The sequence below is a fragment of the Rhinoraja longicauda genome, chromosome 36 (genome assembly GCF_053455715.1).
Source record: "Rhinoraja longicauda isolate Sanriku21f chromosome 36, sRhiLon1.1, whole genome shotgun sequence".
Lineage (NCBI taxonomy): Eukaryota > Metazoa > Chordata > Chondrichthyes > Rajiformes > Arhynchobatidae > Rhinoraja > Rhinoraja longicauda.
The window spans coordinates 14221450-14245947 of record NC_135988.1 but is presented as its reverse complement, the minus strand read 5'-3'; the positions used below and the strand labels follow the sequence as shown (position 1 = coordinate 14245947).

Here is a 24498-nt window from a genome sequence, read left to right as displayed (position 1 = left end):
GTCGATGTGGCCTCAGTGGGCCGAAGGGCCTAGTTCCACACTGTTTTGCTAAACTAAACTAAATTAAACAAATTGGACCTACACTCTTTGGAGTTGAGAAGATTGTTTGGAGTTTCGAAAGATTAATCGTGTAATATGCAAGATTCATTGGGGCAATAGAGTGGTGCAGCTGGTAGAGGTGCTACCACACAATGCCAGAGACCTGATTCAATCCTGACCTCGGCTACTGTCTATGTGGAGTTTGCACGTTACCCCTGTCACCCTGTGCGTTTCCCCCAGATGCTCCGTTTTCAATAGACAATAGGTGCAGGAGGAGGCCATTCGGCCCTTCGAGCCAGCACCGCCAGTCAATGTGATCATGGCTGATCATTCTCAATCAGTACCCCGTTCCTGCCTTCTCCCCATACCCCCTGACTCCGCTATCTTTAAGAGCTCCATCTAGCTCTCTCTTGAATGCATTTTTGAATTTTCCTCCCACGTCCTCACGACACTTGAGTTTGTAGGTAAATTCACCTGTGTGAAATTGCCCCTCGTGTGCAGGGAGTGAATGAGAAAGTGGGATAACAGAGAACTGGTGCGAATGCGTGATCGATGGTCAGTGTGGACTCGAGCCTGTCTCCATGCTGTATCTCTTAAACTAGCTCTGAGGGGGTTTCATAGAATGAATGCAAAGTGTTTATTCCGACCACGAGCTCCGTTGGGGAATCGAGACTAGGGGTCTAGATTCACATAGGGAGTCATCCATTGAAGAGGGAGTTGAGGAGAATATTTTTGCCATCAGAGGAAAGTGAAATACTCTACCCCCGAAAAGTTTGGTGGCAGAGTCACTGCATATACAAGTGAATTCCACAGATTTACAACTCTCTGACTGAAAAAGTTTTTCCTCATCTCCGTTCTAAATGGCCTCCCACTTATTCTTAAACTGTGGCCCCTGGTTACTGGACTCCCCCAACATTGGGAACATGTTTCCTGCCTCTAACGTGTCCAACCCCTTAATAATCTTATGTTTCGATAAGATCCCCTCTCATCCTTTTTGGTTGATGGGGGAGTAATGGCTAGAGGGGAAGCAGGCAGGCAAGTGAAGAGACCTGAAGATTTGTTCAGCTGAGGGGGAAAAATAGATCAGCCATGATCGAATGGGCCAAATGGCCTAACACTGCTCCTAGGTCTTATGGTCTGAATGGCAAACCAGGCTATAGGGGACAGATTGGTGTCAGAGTCACTGCAGGATGATGAGCCACATGGAGAGTTCAGGCAGATTCGGTTCCAAGTTCCTTCAGTACATTCAGTCCCAGTTAAACCCCTGATGGACAATCAAGGTCATACAGCATGGAAGCAGGCCCTTTGGCCCACTGAGTCTGTGCTGACCAGCAGGGGCGGCCCAGTGGCACAGTGGTAGAGTTGCCACCTCACAGTGTCCTAGTCCCAGGTTCGATCCTGACTACGAGTGCTGTCTGTACGGAGTTTGTATTTCTCCCTATGGCCGGTGCTCCGGTTTCCTCCCAGGCCCCAAAGACGTACAGGCTTGTAGGATAATTGGCTTTGTTAAAACTGTCCCAAGTAAGCACGGTAGCGCTAATGTATGGGGGGATCGCTGGTCGGCACGGACTCGATGGGCCGAGGGGCCTGTTTCCTCGGTGTAGCTCTAAAGTCTGACGTGTAAACTGATGTAAATGGATACCTGATGGTCAGCACAGACTCGATGGGCCAAAGGGTCTGATTCCAAGTTGATTGACTCCACTTACCCATCAGGAACTTTACTGTGAGTGGATGCACTGGAGGAACTTCGTATCCAAGGTACATCAAGCCCTGTCTCCAGGGTACGAAAGGACGAAGCTCCTGAAATCGCCCTCTTTGTCTTTCGTGAGTTCATAGGTGCTAGGAGAAGAATTAGGCCGTCACGGCGTACTTCTTTATGAAATGGCTCTTTGAAATTCAGTACCATTTGTAGGAAGGAACTGCAGATGCCGGTTTAAACCAAAGATAGCCACAAAGAGGTGGAGTAACTCAGCGGGACAGGCAGCATCTCTGGAGAGAAGGAATGGGTGACGTTTCAGGTCTGAAGGAACCGTCACCCAACTGTCGACCCGCGACGTCTCTCCAGAGATGCTGCCTGTCCCGCTGAGTTACTCCAGCTTCTTGTGTCTATCCATGTGCAAGATGCCCTGCCTGTTTGCCTCCAGAGAGAAGCTAATTTTGTACCAAATGTTGTGTTTCTGCAAGGTCCCAGGCAGTACCTTACATCGTGTCCTACCTGACGGTCCAGGAGGAGAGGGGAAGGGTCCCCGAGTTCGATGGGGCCTCAGTGAAGGCTGAGCCGTGGAAGCCGGGCTTCATCGCGTCGCAGAAGGAAGCCTGGGCCGAGGTGCTGAAGCAGTGGCCTGCCGAGAGCTTGTCCAACATCGCCAAGCAGAGTCCGCGGGGCCTGCAGACCGAGGAGCGGCTGGTGCAGTCGCTGGACAGCAGGGGGCAGCAGCAGCCTCTCCCCTACCGCCATCTGAAGGATTTGGAAGGGCCCCTCTGTCACGCCCCTGGTGGCTCGGCCCTCCACCGCGACGTTGACCCGCGAAGCAGCTGGATAACCGTGGAAGAGGAGGTGGTGGACTCGAGCGAGGAGGTGAGCAGGTCTTTCATGTGCAGGGAGGAAGTGCAGATGCCAGTTTACACTGAAGACAGGCACAAAATCGAAGGGCCGAATGGCCTACTCCTGCACCTATTGTCTATTGTCTATAAAAAGCTGGAGTAACTCAGTGGGTCGGGCAGCGTCCCTGGAGAAAAGGAATAGGTGTCGGAAGCGTATGGAAGGGTACAAAGAACTTGTCAGGTGTGAAAAGGACAGATCAAAGCAGACGATGCTCAGGAGAATGTACAATGGTTCATTGTTGGACCCCTCGTAGATGGGTTCTTCTTTGTACCTTCTCCACATCTCTCGTTTCCCTCTCCGCTGACTCTCAGTCTGAAGAAGGGTCTCGACCCGAAATGTCACCTGTTCCTTCTCGCCAGAGATGCTGCCTGAGTTTACTCCAGCGTTTTGTGTCCATCTTTGTGAGATCTCTTTTACTTAGTCTTTGACCATCGGATAAACTTGTCCAAAACTGAACAGGGAGAATAGGGGAAACAACTCCCTGAATAGTAAAACTCCTATCATCCACTTTCCGCCTATTCCGAATAGCAATTTCTTGGTTTTTTTGTTGTTGTGCTTCTGGCTCACCAAGTGATGTGTACCACGCTCCATCCACTCACTGGGGCCCCAGTCTTATTTAGCGATACAGCGTGGACCAAGGCCCTTCGGCCCACAGAGTCCCTGCCAACCAACAATCACCCGTTCACTAGTTTGTGTTCCTGTTCATAGGTTCTAGGAGCAGAAATAGGCCATTCAGCCCATCAAGTCTACTCCACCATTCAACCATGGCTGATCTATCCCTCTCAACCCCATCAGTCAGAATCGAGTCCCTGATATGAGTGATATGAGCTGCTGTAAACATAGAAACATAGAAACTTAGAAAATAGATGCAGGAGTAGGCCATTCGGCCCTTCGAGCCTGCACCGCCATTCAATATGATCATGGCTGATCATCCAACTCAGTATCCCGTACCTGCCTTCTCTCCATACCCCCTGATCCCTTTAGCCACAAGGGCCACATCTAACTCCCTCTTAAATATAGCCAATGAACTGGCCTCAACTACCTTCTGTGGCAGAGAATTCCAAAGATTCACCACTCTCTGTGTGAAGAAAAACAAAAAACTTTCTCATCTCGGGGGCTGTAAAGTGGTAGAGTTGTTGCCTCACAGACGCCAGACACCCGGGTTTGATCCTGACTACCAGCGCTGTCTGTACATCGTTTGTACGTTCTCCCCGTGACCTGCGTGGGTTCTCTCTGAGATCTTCGGTTTCCTCCCACACTCCAAAGACGTACAGGTCTGTAGGTTAATTGGCTTGGTATGAAGGTGAATTGTCCCTAGTGTGCGTAGGATAGTGTTAGTGTGCGGTCGGTCGATGGTCGATGGTCGATGGTCGGCAGAAGTGGCCCGTTTCCCCGCTGTGTCTCTAAACCAAACTAAAGGAAACTAAACTAGTCTGGAGTTTGCTGAGCATCACAGTTCGTTTATTTTAAAAGGTGAGCTGGTGACAGCCAGTCTGAGACATTAATAGATTGAGTGAAGGCCAGGGAAAGTGCACCAGGCCAAATCAGGAGTTGCCTGCACAAAGCGAGTGCGAAGGGCAAAGAGACAGGCGGAACGTGGGCTGCTCCTGGCAGCCTGACCCTCCCTGCTACAGTACCACATGCTGCATCCGGATATAACCGTCGGCTGACATACTTCAGAGATACAGCGTGGAAACAGGCCCTTTGGCTTGCCGGGTCCGCGCCGACCAGCGATCACCCCGTACACTAGCGCTACCCGACACACCAGGGACAATGGGCAATTTTACTGAAGCCAATTAACCTTTCTATTGAGGGCGTGCAGCGTAGGTTTACTAGGTTAATTCCCGGAATGCGGGACTATCATATGTTGAAAGACTGGAGCGACTAGACTTGTATACACAGGAATTTAGAAGGATGAGAGGAGATCTTATCGAAACGTATAAGATTATTAAGGGGTTGGACACGTTAGAGGCAGGAAACATGTTCCCAATGTTGGGGGAGTCCAGAACCAGGGGCCACTGTTTAAGAATAAGGGGTAGGCCATTTATAAAACTGAGATGAGGAAAAACTTTTTCAGTCAGAGAGTTGTGAATCTGTGGAATTCTCTGCCTCAGAAGGCAGTGGAGGCCAATTCTCTGAATGCATTCAAGAGAGAGCTGGATAGAGCTCTTAAGGATAGCGGAGTCAAGGGGTATGGGGAGATGGCAGGAACGGGGTACTGATTGAGAATGATCAGCCATGATCACATTGAATGGCGGTGCTGGCTCGAAGGGCCGAATGGCCTCCTCCTGCACCTATTGTCTATTGTCCATTGTCTATAACCAAAGTTCCTGATGGGTAATTAGAGTCATACAACTTGGAACCAGACCTTTCAGCCCGGTGAGTCTGCTGACCATCGAGCATCCATTTACATCGGTTTAGACTTTGGAGATACAGTCCAGAAGCAAGCCCTTTGGACCCACAGAGTCCACGCCGACCAGCGACTACCCCGTACACTAGCGCTATCCTACACATGAAGGACTGTTTTACCAAAGTCAATCAACCTAGAAACCATAGAAGATTGAGGGGGGATCTTATAGAAACTTACAAAATTCTTAAGGGGTTGGACAGGCTAGATGCAGGAAGATTGTTCCCGATGTTGGGGAAGTCCAGAACAAGAGGTCACAGTTTATGGATAAGGGGGAAGTCTTTTAGGACCGAGATGAGAAAGTTTTTTTTCACACAGAGAGTGCTGAATCTGTGGAATTCTCTGCCACAGAAGGTAGTTGAGGCCAGTTCATTGGCTATATTTAAGAGGGAGTTAGATGTGGCCCTTGTGTCTAAAGGGATCAGGGGGTATGGAGAGAAGGCAGGTACGGGATACTGAGTTGGATGATCAGCCATGATCATATTGAATGGCGGTGCAGGCTCAAAGGGCCGAATGGCCTACTCCTGCACCTATTTTCTATGTTTCTAAACCTGTACGTCTTTGTAGTGTGGGAGGAAACCAGAGCACCTGGAGAAAACCCACGTAGTCACGGGGAGAAGGTACAAACTCCGTACAGACAACACCAGTGGTCAGGATCGGACCTGGGTCTCTGACGCTGCAAGACAGCAGCTCTACCCGCTGCACTTCACTCCCTCCTCCCTGACCGGTATCTCGCGGCACAACCCTGCTCCACGCTGTATCTCTAATTTAAACTAGACGTCGCTAAAATGTCCCTTGGGTGCTCTCACCCCAGCTGTAGGCTTGGCTAATCACAGTCCTTGGGTTCTCAAACTAGTCTGTGAGGCCGCACCTGGAGTATTGTGTTCACTTGGGGAAGCACAGTAGCGCGGCGGTAAAGTTACTGCCATACAGCGCTTGCTTTTGAGACCCGGGTAGGCGGTGCTGTCTGTACGGAGTTTGCACGTTCTCCCCGGGACCACGTGGTTTTTCCCCCGAGATCTTCGGTTTCCTCCCACACTCCAGGTTTGTAGGTTATTTGGCTTGGTGTAAGTGTAAATTGTCCGTAGTCTGTGTAAGGTAGCGTTAATGTGTGGGGATCGCTGGTCGGCATGGACTCAGTGGGCCGAAGGGCCTGTTTCCGTGCTGTATCTCTAAACTATACTAAACTAAATTATGGTCATCCTGTGAGAGGTAAGTGCATTAAGCTGGAAAGCGTGCGGAGAATTTTACAAGGATTTGCCAGGATTCAAGGGCCTGAGGTAAAGGGAAAGGTTGGGCAGACTAGGACATTATTCCTTGGAGCGCACCAGGCTGAGGGGTGATCTTATCTATATACTAAAACTCTCGTTTGTTTGTTTGTTTGTTCCTGAACTACAGCCAAAACGGTACATGATAGCGCGACAATTTCAGGCCCACCTTACTCACCATCATCCCTTTGGTGCTAATGGAAGAAGTTTCATTGAAATCGGTGTTATATTTTTTAAGTTATTCACATTTTAAAGTTTAAATCTATCTGCTAGGGAGGGAGGGGGGAGGGAGAGAATGGAGGGGGAGGGGGGAGGAGGGAGGATAAGGGGGGTTGAGGGGGATGGAGTGGGGGAGAGGGGGAGGGGGAGGGGGGAGGAGAGGGTGCTGCACCAATGTAGGAGAGGTTTGGGCCCAACGGGTCCACCTTGGTTTGCATAGATGGCGCAGCGGTAGAGTTGCTGCCTTACAGCGAATGCAGCGCCGGAGACTCAGGTTCGATCCTGACTACGGGCGCCGTCTGTACGGAGTTTGTACGTTCTCCCCGTGACCTGCGTGGGTTTTCTCCGAGATCTTCGGTTTCCTCCCACACTAAAAAGACGTACAGATATGTCGGTTAATTGACTGGGTAAATGTAAAAATTGTCCCTGGTGTGTGTGTAGGATAGTGTTAATGTGCGGGGATCGCTGGGCGGCGCGGACCCGGTGGGCCGAAGGGCCTGTTTCTGCGCTGTAGAATCTAAAATCTAAAATCTAAAAAAAAGATGAGGTTGGGCCGAAGGGCCTGTTTCCGTGCTATACGGCTCTATGAGTAGTATTCTAATGATCGCCCATCACTATAAGTAACGCCCCTTAGTTTGTCCATTTAAGGAGAGTGGCAGGAAGAAAACTGCAGACGCTGGTTAAAATTGAAGGTAGACGCGAAATGATGGAGTCACTCAGCGGGTCAGGCAGCATCTCGGGACAGAAGGAATGGGTGACGTTTCGGGTCGAGACCCTTTTGAGTTGTACTGTTTGGCCAGGATCCTGAGATATTTGCTGCTTCTGAAGGGATGGTGGTGGAGGCAGATACGAAGGTGGTGTTGAAGACGCTCATGGATATGCATGGAATGGAGGGACACCGATCACGTGCAGGCAGATGAGTCCGTTTAACTTGGCATCATTTTTCGGCACAGACGTTGTGGGCCGAAGGGCCTGTTCCTGTCCTATACTGTTCTATGACTCTGCTTGATGACATCACCATACACACACACACACTAGACTTGCATTAGCATACTCTGATATTGATGAATAGGGGGTTTCAAAACACAATCTCTATATGCGGCACGGTGGCGCAGCGGTAGAGTTGCTGCCTTACAGAGAATGCAGCGCCGGAGACTCAGGTTCGATCCTGACTACGGGCGCCGTCTGTACGGAGTTTGTACGTTCTCCCCGTGACCTGCGTGGGTTTTCTCCGAGATCTTCGGTTTCCTCCCACACTCCAAAGACGTACAGGTTTGTAGGTTAATTGACTGGGTAAAAATGTAAAAATTGTCCCTAGTGGGTGTAGGATAGTGTTAATGTGCGGGGATCGCTGGGCAGCGCGGACTCGGTGGGCCGAAGGACCTGTTTCCGCGCTGTATCTCTAAATCTAAAAAATCTATTTAAAAAAATGCCCTGGCCATATACAGAGAAAGGAAGACTTGGTTTTATGTTGCTTTCCAAGGCACCGTAAGATCAAGGAACTGCTTTCTGGGGCGGGACAGACGCGCAACGGTGGAGTTCCCATGCAATCCTGGGGACCCGGGTTCAATCCTGACTACGGTTTGCCTGTACGGAGTTTGTACGTTCTCCCCGTGACCTGCGTGGGTTTTCTCCGGGTGCTCGGGTTTCCCCCCACACTCCAAAGACGTGCAGGTTTGTAGGTTAATTGGTGTGGTAAAATTGCGAATTGTCCCTCGTGTGTGTAGGATAGTGTTAGTGAATGGGGATCGCTGGGCGGCGCGGACTCGGTGGGCCGATGGGCCTGTTTCCGCGCCGTGTCTCGAAACTAAACTAAACCTTGTAATGAAGCCAAGTTGTCCACAGCAAACCCAATAAACAGCGATGTGTTAATGACCAGATAATCTGCAAGTGATGTTGATTAAGGAGTAAATATTGCCAGTATGTCGTGAGATGTCTTGTGGTGTTCTACGGGAGAGTGCCTCGGAATATTTACTTCTTCCGAGAGGGTAGAGAAGCCTTCATTCCACGCCTCATTGAAAGGACGTCCTGTGTCTGACAGTGGCACTCCCATGGAATGCCGAAACAGAGTCCCGTGTTTAAATGAGCAAATCATAAAGAGCTGGAGGAACTCAATGGGCAGCAACTGCAGGAGGAAATGGACAGATGATGTTTCATGCCGAGACTGTTCAAGGTTGACAGAATAGAGGGCAAGTAGCGATTGTAGAGATGAGGGGAGCGATGCGACAATCCGTGGCAAGTTTAGTTTAGTTTAATTTATTGTCACACTAGACCAAGTGGACCCGTTGGGCTCAAACCACTCCTGCATTGCACCCTCTCCTCCCATCCCCTCCCCCTCTCCCCCCTGCTCCCTCCCCCTCCTCCCCTCCCCTCCCCCTCCCTCCACCCCCTCCCCCTTCCCTTCCCCCTTTCCCCTCCCCCCACTCCATCCCCCTCAACTCCTCCTTATCCTCCCTCTGCCCCCTCCCTTCCTCCCTAGGAGATAGATTTAAACTTTAAAATGTGAATAACTTTAAAAATATAACAACCGATTTCAATGAAACTTTTTCCATTAGCACCAAAGGGACGACGGTGAGTAAGGTGGGCCTAACATTGTCGCGCTATCGTGTACCGTTTTGGTTGTAGTTCAGGAACAAACAAACAAACAAACAAACAAGAGTTTTAGTATATAGATGTTCCAAGGAACAGTGAAAAGCGTTTTGTGGTGTACTATTCAGTCGGCGAGAAAGACAATACATGATTACAATCAGATAATGCATAGAGTACAGATACAGATGCAGGATAAAGGGTATGACATTCAGTGCAGGATAAAGACTGGTAAAGTCCGATTAAAGATTGTTCGAAGGTCTCCAATGAGGTAGATGGGAGGTCAGGACCGTTCCCTAGCTGGTGGGAAGATGTTTCAGTTGTCTGATAAAAGCTGTGGAGAAACTGTCCCTGAATCTGGAGGTGTGCGTTTTCAAACTTATGTACGTCTTGCCTGGCGGGAGAGTGGAGGAGGAATTGGTCGGGTTAGACTGGTCCTTGTTTATGCTGGTGGGTGACCTTGCTGAGGTAGCGTAAACTGTAAATGGAGTCAATGGAAGGGATACTGGTTTTTGTGATGGTCTGGGCTACATCCACAAATCTATACAATTTCTTGCGGTCTTGGATGGAGCTGGTCCCAACCAAGCTGGGATGCATTCCCCATAAAATGCTTTCTACGGCACGTCTCTAGGTGTTGGTGAGGGGCAATTTACACTTATACCAAGCCTATTTAACCTACAAACGTACGTCACTGGAATGCGGGAGGAAACCAAAGATCCCGGAGAAAACCCACGCGGGCCACGGGGAGAACGTACAAACTCTGTACAGACAGCGCCCGTAGTCGGGATCGAACCCGTGTCTCTGGCGCTGTGAGGCAGCAGCTCTACCACTACCCCACTGTGCCTGTTTCAAATTCAGTGCGTGGCGGAAATGCATTTGGTGGTGTAACCTGGACAGACTCTCGTACCGACGCTCCCTTTGAGTCTAGTTCCAGTAGTTACAGTGGAGAGCATGAATCAGGGTCCCATTATCCGGCACCAGGTTTATGGGATGTCTTTGGCACCTAACTCGAGTGCTGTGTCTGCATTCATTTCTTCAGCGAGATTAATGGGCCTATTTTTAGGCTTGTGGAAATCCACTGAGCGTTACAGTCGTGTTTATGGCATATAGACAACTTGATCTTTGCCCATCTGTAAGTAGTCACATCAGGAATAAAGGCACTGGAGCATTTGCCTGCAGACGTCACTGGCGGCCGTGAATCCGCCGTCCGTGATTCCTGAGACAGGTTCCAGCTTACGATCTTTTGTCCCCAGTGTTGAGAACATTCTCGAGATGTCCAAAAGCATTTTGCAGGCAATTAACTCAATCTGACGTGTGGTGGTGCAGAAAACCCAGCAGGTAAAGCCGTTAGCAGTTTTCCCATCCACCAAATTCACCAACAAGGGAGGTGAATCTGTGGAATTCGTTGCTACAGAAGACTGTGGAGGCCAAGTCAGTGGATATATTTAAGGCAGAGATAGACAGATTCTTAATTAGTACGGGTGTCAGAGGTTATGGGCAGAAGGCAGGAGAAAGGGGTTAGGAGGGAGAGATAGATCAGCCATGATTGAATGGCGGAGTAGACTTGATGGGCCGAATGGCCTAATTCTTCTATCACTTTTGAGAACTATATAAACCAGCAGTCAGTTACCCAGTCATCCTGCCCAGTCTGTGCAATGCAGTGCTGTAGTGGTCAAGTTACTGCCTTACTGTGCCAATATCCATTTCCTCTTCAAACATTTCTATACTGCTACATACAAGATAAAGCCAGTAAAGTCTGATCAAAGTTAGTCCGAGGGTCACCAATGAGGTAGATCGTAGTTCAGGACAGCTCTTTAGTTGTGGTAGGATGGCCTGATAATTATCTTTGATCAGACTTTACTGGGCTTTAACTTGCACTAAACGTTATTCACATTATTCCCTTTATCATGTATCTGTACACCCTGGATGGCTCTGAGGGGCTTCCCCTCCTCCATTATAGATGAGGCTCTCACTAGAGTCTCTTCTACATCCCGCAGCTCCGCTCTTGCTCCCCATCCCCCCACTCGCAACAAGGACAGGATCCCCCTCGTTCTCACCTTCCACCCCACCAGCCAGCGGATCCAACATATCATCCACCAACATTTCCGTCACCTACAACAGGACCCCACCACTGGCCATATCTTCCCATCCCCTCCCCTCTCTGCATTCCGCAGAGACCGTTCCCTCCGCAACTCCCTGGTCCACTCGTCCCTTCCTACCCAAACCACCCTAACCCCGGGCACTTTCCCTTGCAACCGCACGAGATGCAACACCTGTCCCTTTACCTCCCCCCTCAACTCCATCAAAGGACCCAAACATTCTTTCCAGGTGAGACAGAGGTTCACCTGCACCTCCTCCAACCTCATCTATTGCATCCGCTGCTCTAGATGTCAACTCATCTATATCGGCGAAACCAAGCGCAGGCTCGGCGATCGCTTCGCTGAACACCTGCGCTCGGTCCGCATTAACGCCACTGATCTCCCGGTGGCCCAGCACTTCAACTCCCCCTCCCATTCCCAGTCTGACCTCTCTGTCATGGGCCTCCTCCAGTGCCATAGTGAGGCCCGCCGGAAATTGGAGGAGCAGCACCTCATATTTCGCCTGGGCAGTTTGCGGCCCGGTGGTATGAACGTTGACTTCTCCAACTTCAGATAGCTCCTCTGTCCCTCCCTTCCCCTCCTCCTTCCCAGATCTCCCTCTATCTTCCTGTCTCCACCTATATCCTTCCTTTGTCCCACCCCCGACATCAGTCTGAAGAAGGGTCTCGACCCGAAACGTCACCCATTCCTTCTCTCCCAAGATGCTGCCTGACCTGCTGAGTTACTCCAGCATTTTGTGAATAAATCGATTTGTACCAGCATCTGCAGTTATTTTCTTATACACCCTGGATGGCTCGATTGCAATCATGTGGTGTCTTTCTGCTGACTGGTTAGCACGCCACAAAAGCTTTTCACTGTACCTCGGTACACGTGACAATAATCTAAACTCAACTCAGACTCAATGATTGAAGACAATAAGGCACGGTGGCATAGTGGTGGAGCTACTGCCTTACAGAGGGATGGGGCAAGAGCTTGCGGGCTATGGATGGATGGATACAGGTTATGAATGGATACAGGTGTGTAAGGCGGTACAGTGGCACTGTAAGCCAGTTGCTGCCTTACAGCGCCAGAGACCCGGGTTCGAACCTGACAATGGGTTCTTGTTTGTACGTTCTCCCCGTGACCTTCGTGGGTTCTCTCTGAGATCTTCGGTTTCCCCCCACACTCCAAAGGCGTACAGGTTTGTAGGTTAATTGGGTTGGTATAAATGTAAAATTGTCCCTAGTGCAGGATAGTGTTAGTGTGCGGGGATCACTGGTCGGCGCGGACTCGGTGGACCGAAGGGCCTGTTTCCACGCTGTATCTCTAAACTAAACAAAACGGACTAAAGTCCATTGAATAGACGTGGGGCTGGAGACTTGAACGTGTGTGTGTTTGTGTGTGTGCGTGTGTATGTGTGCGTGTGTGTGTGTATGTGTGTGCGTGTGTTTTTGTGTGTACGTGCGTGTGTGTGTGCGTGCGCGTGTGTTTGTGTATGTGTGTGTGCGTGTGTGTGCGCATTTGTGTGTGCGTGTTTGTGTGTGTGCGTGCGCGTGTTTGTGTGTGTGCGTGCGCGTGTGTGCGTGTGTGTGTGTGTGTTTGTGTGTGCGTGTGCTTTTGTGTGTACGTGCGTGTGTGTGTGCGTGCGCGTGTGTGCATGTGTGTTTGTGTATGTGTGTGTGCGTGCGCGTGTGTGTTTGTGTATGTGTGTGTGTGTGTGTGTGTGCGCGTGTGTGCATGTGTGTTTGTGTATGTGTGTGTGCGTGCGCGTGTGTGTTTGTGTATGTGTGTGTGTGTGTGTGTGCGCGTGTGTGTTTGTGTGTGTGCGTGTTTGTGTATGTGTGTGTGCGTGTTTGTGTGTGTGTGTGTGAGCGTGTGTGTGTGCGCGCGTTTGTGTGAGCGTGTGTGTTTGTGTGTGTGTGTGAGTGTCCGTGTGCATGTGAGTCCAGCAACTGCAAACAACTATTTATGCAATGGGAACAATTTTCCATTATAACAACAGATTGCCGTGTGGTAACAAGGGGACTGGTTGTAGGTTCCTGAACCTGGACGTCACAGTTTTCAGACTCCTGTACCTTCTTCCCGATGGCAGGGGTGAAATGAGAGCGTGGCCAGGGTGGGTGTGGGTTCCTGACGATGCTGGCTGCCTTTATGAGGCAGCGACTCCTGTGGATCCCTCCGATGGTGGGGAGGGGTCGGTACCCCAGTGATGAACCGGGCAGTATCCACTCTGCTTTCTCACGCAACCGTCTTTGTTCCTGGGGGCTGGAGTTGCCGAATCCGGGCCGCGATGCCAGCCAGTCAGTGGGCTCCGCGTCGCCCACCCGTAGAGGTCCAAGAGAGTATTGGTGGACGTCCCGAATCTCTTCGATCTTGCATCAGTGGGCTGGGTTCAGCACAGGGCTGGGACTGAAAGCTGTGCAACAGTTGCTGCCAGGCGTCAAATTTCCCGGGAACATTTCCCATGCGCACTGACGGGGGATTTAGCAACCGAGGGCGAAGCTTAGAGCAGGCACCTAAAATTACCCTCTGCTCGGGGAGAGGCTGGCCGCTCTGATTTCAGTGGCCATGAAGCAGGAGGATGATCACGCTGCTCAGTGAGTTCCTCATCAGCCTGGTGCTGCTCGGCTTCTTCCTCGTCAGCTGTCAGAATGTCTTTCAAATCGTGTCCAACACCGTGCAATTTGTGCTGAAATACATCCACCAGGAGCTGGACAAGGAGCTGGGCGAGGGCGAGGCCAGCTCGGACGATGAGGAGATCGTCACCACACGGATCACCCGCCGCAGGCTCATCGTTAAGGTAGCCGGCCCCTCCGGCTGAGCTCGGCTGATCAGTGCCGTCGCATGTCGGCTTAATGCGTGTGCGTGCGTGTGTGCGTGCATGTGTGCCGCTGAAGCCCCATCTTACGCTGCACGGTGGCGCAGCGGTAGAGCTGCTGCCTTACCGACCCGGGCTCGATCCCGACCACGTTTGCCTGTACGTTCTCCTGTGACCTTATCATAAGGAGATCTCATCGAAACGTGTGAGATTATTAAGGGGTTGGACACGTTAGAGGCAGGAAACATGTTCCCGATGTTGGGGGAAGTCCAGAACAAGGGGCCACAGTTTAAGAATAAGGGGTAGGCCATTTAGAACTGAGATGAGGAAAAACCTTTTCAGTCAGAGAGTTGTGAATCTGTGGAATTCTCTGCCTCAGAAGGCAGTGGAGGCCAATTCTCTGAATTCATTCAAGAGAGAGCTAGATAGAGCTCTTAAGGCTAGCGGAGTCAGGGGGTATGAGGAGAAGGCAGGAACGGGGTACTGATTGAGAATGATCAGCCATGATCACATTGAATGGCAGTGCTGGCTCAAAGGGCCGAATGCCCTCCTCCTGCACCTATTGTCTATTGACCTGTGTGGGTTTTCTCTGGGCTATTCCATTTCCCCCTCCGCACTCCAAAGGCGCACAGGTTTGTAGGTTAATTGGCTTGGTATCAATGTGCAATTGTCCCTCGTGTGTGTTGGATAGTGTTAGTGTGCGGGGATCGCTGGTCGGCGCGGACCCGTTGGGCCGAAGGCCCTGTTTCCCCGCTGGATCTCTAAACTAAACTAAACTCTATGAAGCAGGCGTGATGCATGGCATGAACTAAAAGTGAAAACGTACAAAAATGTGCTCGGGCATTAGGGTTAGCACAAGTCTAACCAAGAGACACAGGGCATAAGTTCTAGGGGCGGAATTAGACCACCATTCAATCATGGATGATCCATCTTACCCTCTCAACCCCATTCTCCTGCCTTCTCCCCATCACCCCATGACACCCGTACTCATCAAGAATCTGTCTATCCCTGCCTGAAACATATCCATTGGCTTGGCCTCCACAGCTTTCGGTGCCAATGAATTCCACCGATTCACCACCCTCTGACTAAAGGACAATGGTGGGGAGGCATGGCTAAAGATGGCATGGTGTGAGGAGATGGGGGGGGCTGGTGGTGTGTGTGGAAGGGGGGGGGGGTGGCTAACACTGACTGACTGCGTGTGCAGTGTGTGAGCTCAGGGCAGCCACTAACAATGAGAGGGGGGTGGCAGTGCTCTGCCCTTCGAATGTGACGTCAGAGGTGATGTTTCACGTGAATCGCCATGCCTACACTCCGCTGGATTGAAGCCCAGAACTGTAGAAACAATGGACTGCTGATGCTGGTTTATACCAAAAATAGACACAAAGTGCTGGGGTAAACTCAGCAGATCAGGGAGCATCTCTGGAGAAAACGCAGAGGTGACGTTTAGGGTCGGGACCCTTCTTCAGGCTGAAATGTTCTTCGGTCTGAAGGAAGGGTCCCGACCCGAAGCGTCACCCATCCATTTTCTCCAGAGATGCTGCCTGACCCGCTGAGTTACTCCAGCATTTTGTGCCTATCTGGAGTCTGGAGCCCTTGTGCGATTTGTAACAAGCCAGTGCTGGAACTGGCACAACACTGGGAATGTGGTTCGTCCTGCACAGTGGCTGACCCACCCCCTCCTCCCCCGGGCCTAGGACTCCCTTTCCAAAGGTACGTCCTTTTATTCGGAGGCTATGACCTCTGGTCCTAGACTCTCCCACTGGTGGAAACATCCTCTCCACATTCACTCTATCCAGGGCTATCCAGTGTTTTATGAGTGCCACTGTTGGCTCCATAACATCATAGATGACACTTATCCAGAGATACTTTTGGATGGCAATAGACACTCAATACAGCTATTGGATTTGCTTATGCTACTGATACCAAAGTGATGTTCCTGTCACTGAACTTAGTAGCAAGGTTATCAACTGGGTAGGTCCAAACTCAACCCCAGCCTTGTAACTGAGTGATAACCACAAACAAAATCTGTAGGAAAATAACTGCAGGTGCTGGTACAAATCGAAGGTATCACAAAATGGTGGAGTAACTCAGCAGGTCAGGCAGCATCTCTGGAGAGAAGGAATGGGTGACGTTTCAGGTCGAGGCCCTTCTTCAGACCTGTACTTATCAACAGGAGAAGGGAAATATCCTGACTTTGCCCCAAGCTAAAGCCTTCTGAGTCTTTGAGGTCTGATGTGGCTCAAGAAATATTCCCACGTTTTTTATATTATTGGAATTGGAAGTGGATTGATGAGGATCATTAGAAAGAGTGCATAAAACATTCATCTACAGTATATGTAAGAAAATAACTGCAGATGCTGGTACAAATCGAAGGTATTTATTTCACAAAATGGTGGAGTAACTCAGCAGGTCAGGCAGCATCTCAGGAGAGAAGGAATGGGTAACGTTTCAGGTCGAGACCCTTCTTCAGACTGAGAGAAGGGTCTCGACCCGAAACGTCACCCATTCCTTCTCTCCTGAGATGCTGCCTGACCTGCTGAGTTACTCCATCTACAGTATGTAATCAGATATGACTTCCCATCCAAAGGAAAATACCACGAACTCTGGAAATCTGAAATAAAGAGGAAAATGTAGAATACTCAGCAAGCCAGGCAAACGAAGTGGAGAGAGAAACCATGTTTACAAACTTCTCACCAGATTTACCAAGAAAGGCCCTCGCACCCCACTTCAGTTTGGATTTAATTTAAAAGTGAGCACTTGATCTACAACGTTCATCTTCAGTAGCATGTTAAAGACAAGCCTGCCTTCCATCGATGCCTGGCTCACCATGTGACTGTACATCAGGACATCAAACATATAAGATTATTAAGGGGTTGGACACGTTAGAGGCAGGAAACATGTTCCCAATGTTGGGGGAGTCCAGAACCAGGAGCCGCAGTTTAAGAATAAGGGGTAGGCCATTTACAACTGAGACGAGGAAAAACTTTTTCAGTCAGAGAGTTGTGAATCTGTGGAATTCTCTGCTTCAGAAGGCAGTGGAGGCCAATTCTCTGAATGCATTCAAGAGAGAGCTAGATAGAGCTCTTAAGGATAGCGGAGTCAGGGGGTATGGGGAGAAGGCAGGAACGGGGTACTGATTGAGAATGATCAGCCGTGATCACATTGAATGGCGGTGCTGGTTCGAATGGCCTCCTCCTGCACCTATTGTCTATTGTCTATTGACTTTCCATTGACCCCAGCTGACTGATTGCCAATAGAATCACGAGAAACTGCAGATGCTGGTTTTTCCAACAAAAAAAAGGACACAAACGCTAGAGTAACTCAGCGGGTCAGGCCGCATCTCTGGTGAACATAGAGAGGTGACGTTTCAGGTCAGGAGCCCCCTTCAGACTCTGAGTCTGAAGAAGGATCCTAACCTGAAACGTGGCTTATAGCGAATAGGCGGAGTCAAGGGGTATGGGGAGAGGGCAGGAACGGGGTACTGATTGTGGATGATCAGCCATGATCATATTGAATGGCGGTGCTGGCTCGAAGGGCCGAATGGCCTCCTCCTGCACCTATTGCCTATTGTCTATTGTCTATCCACGTTCTCCAGAGATGCTGCCTGACCCACTTTGTTACCCCACTTTGTGTCATTTACTGATTGTCGTTTCTTTGCACGTTTTCGGCTTGGGCTTTGATGCATCGGGCCAAGAGAGAGAGTGATCTTGTTGCCAGTGTTTGGAGTGGTGAAGGCAGCTTTCGGAGATTGTGTGTTTACTAACCAACAAAATTCTGTGAATGGAGTTTCAAGGAAGGCACAAATGCCAAGACATGGCCTTGGGCTGTTCATGTTTAATGGTTGGGGGAGCATTGGCTGTCCATTTTAGTCCACCTACCCCCTCAACATTCAGCTCCTCTGTTTAACCATTAACCTTATGGCTTTCCGTGAGTAAAAATGCTTTGGCATTTGTGGCTTCCCTTGGATCAGATATCAAAGGAAACAAAATGGGAATGGTTCCCAGTGCTAACGTAAAACTTCAATGTGGAAATCTGTATGACTAAATTTAACAAGTAATTAATAAATAGTGATGTATATTTGGTTTTATACCACTTTTGGAATTGGTGAACTGGTTGACGGTGGATAGAACATTGCAATATTAATTACATTGTTGAATCTGGACAGTGAATTTAGCAATCAGGCAGGTAAGTGTATTCAATATAATGACAGTGATCTTGGCACATCGCCTCCAGTGTTAACCAGAGGAGGTGTAGATCATGTTTGTTGTGACATCAGTCTGAAGAAGGGTCTCGACCCGAAACGTCACCCGTTCCTTCTCTCCTGAGATGCTGCCTGACCTGCTGAGTTACTCCAGCATTTTGTGAAATAAATACCTATGTTTGTTGCGATGTTCTTCCGATGTGCAATACAACACAGAGTTAAGATGGAAGATATAGGAACTGTAGATGCGGGTTTACAAGAAAAGAAACAAGGGTGTTGGAGTAACTCGGCTGGTCATGCGGCATCTCTGGAGAACATAGATAGACTTATTCCTGAGATGTTTCGGAGCAGAATTAGACTGTTCCACCCATCGAGTTTATTCCACCATTCGGTAATGGCTAATCTATATTTCCCATTAAATCCCATCCACCTGCCTCCTCCCTGTCACCTTTGATGCCCTTACTGATCAGGAATATCAGTTTCCTCTTTAAAAAACCCATTGACTTGGCCTCCACAGCCGTCTGTGGCAATGAATTCCATAGTTTCACCACTAATAAATTCTTCCTCATCTCCACCCTAAAGGCAGGTCCTTTTATTCTGAGGCTGTGACCTCTGGGTCCTAGTCTCTCTGACTTTTTGGCTTGGGACCTTTCTGCAGACTCAACTTCAAAGTTAGGTTTGGGAAAAGGGATGCCATTGGACGTGTATCAATCTGCAGCTGGTTGAACTGATGTTAGAGAGGGACTCTCAGGAAATCCCAGGAAATCTGAAAGAGCTGCACATTCTTGTAATACACTGAGACGCCACACACAAATGCACTTCTTTTTTTATTATTAATCAAAAATATTTATTCAAATATTAAAATAATATGTACAATACAATAAAACCAAAACAGAGCCCAGCCACCATATTACAAGGGCAAACAATGAAACTATTATACAACTATCTTACACTCCTTGTGGACAATTATCTTACACTCCTTGTCAAGGATGCATTCCACCCCCCGCGGTGCCCAGCGGTCCCGGAAATCCCCCAGGGTTCCCGTGGACAGCGCGTAGTCCCTCTCCAACGCCACCCGGGCAAGGATGTAACCCCGGAAAAGGGGCAGGCAACAGAGCCCTCTTCCGCCTGGCGCCGTGACTCACGGATGGCCAGCTTGGCCAGGCAACAAACGCACATCTTGGGAGGTTCTTTGTAAGGATTTTCTAACTTTATTGACACATATTGGAAGTGCTTGGAATGTGCAAAGTGCTGACTCCCCTTTGCCAATGTCCCAGGCATCTTGCCCTCATCGCCCGCTGCATGTCAGCGGCTCGGTAAATGTATTTTTCACCCCCAAAAAATAAACTTTACTCAGAATAATTAAAAAAAACACATACGAAACAAGAACAGTGCAAAAACTCTTCTGACATTCTCAGCCTCTATACGTTGTGATATCAGGAGAGGTAGAGTCATAGAGGGGAGATACATTTCCTCCCGGTGGATGCAACAAGGACTACAAACCATCATGGCTGCCAGCAAAAGACTACAAAACCCATAGTCAGCAGGGCTGCCTGCCCTGCTGATACTGATTGCTGCTGACACTGATTGCTGCTGACACTGATTGCTGCTGACGCTGATTGCTGCCCAGCTGAACCAGATGAGCTGATTGCCTCAGTGAGAGAGCTAAAAGGGAAGGGAAGCAGTATATTTAAAGAGAGAGACAACGACGGGAGAGGGAGAGAGGGGGAGAGGGGGAGAGGGGGAGAGGGGGAGAGGGGGAGAGGGGGAGAGGGGGAGAGGGGGAGAGGGGGAGAGGGGGAGAGGGGGAGAGGGGGAGAGGGGGAGAGGGGGAGAGGGGGAGAGGGGGAGAGGGGGAGAGGGGGAGAGGGGGAGAGGGAGAGGGAGAGAAGCAGTGTTTGAGTTATATTTTTGTAAGAAGGCAGCAAGCTACAGTTTTGATTTAACCACCTGTTTGGGTTTTGTGTACCTGTCTGTAAACAATTAAGTTGACCTGTTTTTGGAAAAGACTAAATATATGGAATTTAAGTTTGAAAACAAGAACTTTTCTGTCTTAATTTCCGGCACCCACACCTCCCAACCTTCAAGAGAAAAGCTCCCGACCTCTCAAGACATCACAACGTACATTCATTAACGTTACATGTTGTAGTGTTCTCAAAACTATCCTTATACCAAGCACCCTTGACACTCATGTGTAGGAAGGAACTGCAGATGCTGGTTTAAACCAAGACAGACACAAAGTGCTGGAGTAACTCAGCGGGACAGGCAGCATCTCCGGAGAGAAGGAATGGGTGACACTGGTCTCGACCCGAAATGTCACCCACTCCTTCTCTCCGGAGATCAGCCTGTCCCGCTGAGTTACTCCAGCATTTTGTGTCTACCCTTGCCACTCATGTGGGTTGATATCACTTATGAGGTATACATCATGGAAACAGGCCCTTTGGCCCAACCCATCCCTGCTGACCAAGGTGCATTCCCTTGTTGATAACCCTTCCCTTGTTTGAGGGGCATTTCCATCAGACTATCTCCCCGCCCCCCCCCCCCCCATGTGCAGCAACGGAAGGTCCCTAGACGGTGGTCCTCCCACAGAGCTACCTGAGTCACGAGTGCTTGTTGGTGAGTGGCGTCCCTCTGCCCATCTTGTCCTTGAACCTGCTCCAGGTTGTTGCCTGTCTTGCCCGGCGTTTGGAATGGCCGCCCACTGATCATTCTCGTTTTCTCACGGACAGGGTGAAGAAGCAAAGAACATTCCAGGCGAGTCGGTGACAGAGGAGCAGTTCGTCGATGAAGATGGCAACATCGTCACGAAGAAAGTAATGAGATTGAGTATTCTTGCGCGTTTTAGAGCCGTGTCCCAGCGATGTAGTGAACGGGGGCCACCAAGAGAAACCGAGCGACCTACCGGCTAATGGCAAAACCCAAGAATAGCACAGCAATCCTTGTATTTTTTGATACAACACGGGAACAGGCCTCTTGGCCCGTCTAGCCCACGCCAGCCATTGATCACCCATTCACACCAGTTCTCTGTTATGTTCTCTGTTATCCCACTTCCTCATCCACTCCCTGCACATATTAGACTTTCAACCTTCGAGATGCAGCACGGAAACAGGCCCTTCAGCCCACCGAGTCCACGCCGACCGGCGATCGCCCCTCTGTCCTACACACGAAGGACAATCTAAGCCAATTAACCTACAAACCTTGTGCGTCTTTGGAGTGTGGGAGGAAACCGGAGCACCCGGAGAAAACCCACGCAGGTCACAGGGAGAACGTACAAACTCCGTACAGACAACTCCTGCGGTCAGGGTCAAACCCGGGTCTTTGGCGGCTGTAAGGCAGCAACTCTACCGCTGCGCCACCGTGCCGCCCAATAGCGGCAATTTACAGGGGCCAATTGACCTACAAACCCGCAGGTCCTTGGGATGTGGGAGCAACTCTGCACAGCCGAAATAGTTAGTGGTGCAAATGACGTCTTCACGTTGAGAATGGTGTCACTGCATGGTGGCCTCAATGGTGATTCCTACCCTTCATCCTAACTTTGAAATGATGCCAGTGGAATCACTTCCTCTCCTTGTGTGGCCAGGCAACCACTGCACAACACTCTAAGCTCAGGGTTGTGACGTCAACTGCAGGCAACTTCCATGGTGGCCCGTAACTGATCACTGTAATGTTGGCTATTATAGTTAGTTGGGAAATGAGAAGCAACTATAACGGTGATACAGAATCTACATACTACCATACTACAATCGACATACTGACCGGTATGCAGGAGAGATGGACACAAAGTGCTGGAGTAACTCAGCGGGTCAAACGCACTGAACCTTTGCTTCTTGTGTGACGTCAGAGGTGATGGTTTACGTGATTGTGAGGATGGTTGCGAGCTGGGCCGCAGCCCGGACTGTGGAAGCAAAGCACTGCAGATGCTGGTTTACACCTAAGATGGACACGGAGTGCTGGAGTAACTCTGCGGGTCAGGCAGCATCTCTGGAGAAAAAAGGATGGCTGACGTTTCAGGTCAGGACCCTTCTCCAGACGTCTGAAGAAGGGTCTCGACCCCAAAAATCACCTCTCCTTTTTCTCCAGAGATGCTGCCCGACCTGCAGAGTTACTCCAGTACTCCGTGTCCATCTTCGGTGTAAACCAGCATCTGCAGTGCTTGGTTTCTATACTCTTTGGAGATGCGGTCTGACCTACTGAACTGCTCCTCCAGCAGTTTGTGTTTTTCCGCTCCAGGCCACAGCAATTCCAGTCTCTCTGTTATGTTGGGGGAGTCCAGAACCAGGGGCCACAGTTTAAGAATAAGGGGTAGGCCATTTAGAACAGAGATGAGGAAAAAAAAATTTAGTCAGAGAGTTGTGAATCTGTGGAATTCTCTGCCTCAGAGGGCAGTGGGGGCCAATTCTCTGAATACATTCAAGAGAGAGCTAGATAGAGCTCTTAAGGATAGCGGAGTCAGGGGGTATGGGGAGAAGGCAGGAACGGGGTACTGATTGAGAATGATCAGCCATGATCACATTGAATGGCGGTGCTGGCTCGAAGGGCCGAATGGCCTCCTCCTGCACCTATATGTCTATTGTCTATTGTCTTGTGCCTCTGTAGTTGATAAAACTACAAGCAGAAAGGGAAAACCACGAAGCAAGCCAAATCTCAACGATAGATTGGTGGTCACCATCTGTTGCAAGGCTTAGTCGATGTCCCACCAACCTCAACGAGGATGGGTAACAAGCCGGAGATGTAGTAGAAGACTGAAGGGATACGTCCACATCATGTTAACATCTTAAACTAATTTCTACCCCAGTATATCACATCTGGATACCTTGGCCCTGCTGCTGCCAGATGTTGACAAGCTCTGTTCCCCCGAAAATAAAAGTTCATAGGTTCTTGGAGCAGAATTAGGCCATTCGGTCCATCGAGTCTACTCTGCCATTCAATCATGGCTGATCCGTCTTTCAATCTCAACCCCGTTCTCCTGCCTTCTTCCCATAACCCCTGACCACCATTGCTAATCATGTATCTGTCAATCTCCGCCTTAAGAATATCCATTGACTTGCCTTCATAAGTGATAGGAGCAAAATTAGGCCATTCGGCCCATCAAGTCTACTCCGCCATTCAATCATGGCTGATCTATCTCTCGCCTTCAAGCCCATTCTCCTGCCATCTTCCCATAACCCCTGACACCCGTACTAATCAAAGTATTCTCCTGACTGTGGCAATGAATCGCACAGGTGCACCGATGGTGAAAGTGTACAGTTGTAAATAAAGTGAAAGTGATCATGTTTCACCGCTTCACGCAGGTCGTTCGAAAGGTTATTCGGAGGATCGCCCCCGGCGAAGGAAAGGAAGAGACATTGGAGGTCCTATACCCAGATCCGTCAGACCTAGAACATGCAACAGATAACTTCTCAAAGTACATGTTAACAAGAGACAGCACAAACAGTAAGGTAAAGCTGGCTTAAACATATTATTCACGGGATGGCGAGTGTTTGCAATGCGGCAGCCATTCCGTGGTGTTCATCTCCAGCCATGGGTGCTACACAGACTACATAGTTAGTAGAAGATAGGCACAAGGTGCTGGAGTTACTCAGCGGGACGGGCAGCATCTCTGGAAAAAAAGAATAGGTGACATTTTGGGTCGGAGCCCTTCTTCAGACTCCAGTCCCGACCCAAAATGTCACCTATTCTTTTTCTCCAGAGATGCTGCCTGACCCGCTGAGTTACTCCAGCACTTTGTGTCTATCTTCAGTATAAACCGGCATCTGCAGTTCCTTCCTACGTAGTAAGCAGACACATAAGAAGGGCCTGAATAGTGACCACAAATTCCGAGACTGATTCCAGACTCCCCACCAGGTGGAAACATTAAGCTTCGTCTAATATCTCCCGGTTGCTAACTAGTTTAACTCCCCTTCCCATTCCCATAGTGATCTTTCTGCCCTGGGCCTCCTCCATTGCCAGAGGAAGGTTATGTGCAAACTGGCGGAACAGCACCTCGTGATCCAAGGTAGACACAAAATGCTGGAGCAACTCAGCGGGTCAGGCAGCATCTCGGGAGAGAAGGAATGGGTGACGTTTCGGGTCGAGACCCTTCTTAAGGGTCTCGACCCGAAACGTCACCCATTCCTTCTCTCCCGAGATGTTGCCTGATCCGCTGAGTTACTCCAACATTTTGTGTCTACCTTCGATTTAGACCAGCATCGGCAGTTTTTTTCCTACCTCATATTCCACTTGGGTAACTCACAGCTTAACGGTATGAACAGAGAATTCTCCAATTTTATGCTTCTTT

The 24498-nt window shown here is 49.7% G+C and overlaps 1 protein-coding gene across 2 annotated transcripts in view; it reads left to right on the top strand.

The window, feature by feature from the left end:
- LOC144610464 (ankyrin-1-like) overlaps positions 1–24498 on the top strand; it is a 205171-nt gene that overhangs the window by 165630 nt on the left and 15043 nt on the right. For both annotated transcript variants that reach the window (XM_078429192.1, XM_078429191.1), the window contains 3 exons: positions 2224–2617; positions 20951–21034; positions 23513–23659. In XM_078429192.1, the coding sequence (XP_078285318.1) occupies positions 2224–2617; positions 20951–21034; positions 23513–23659 (625 nt within the window). The remainder of the gene's footprint in view (positions 1–2223; positions 2618–20950; positions 21035–23512; positions 23660–24498) is intronic.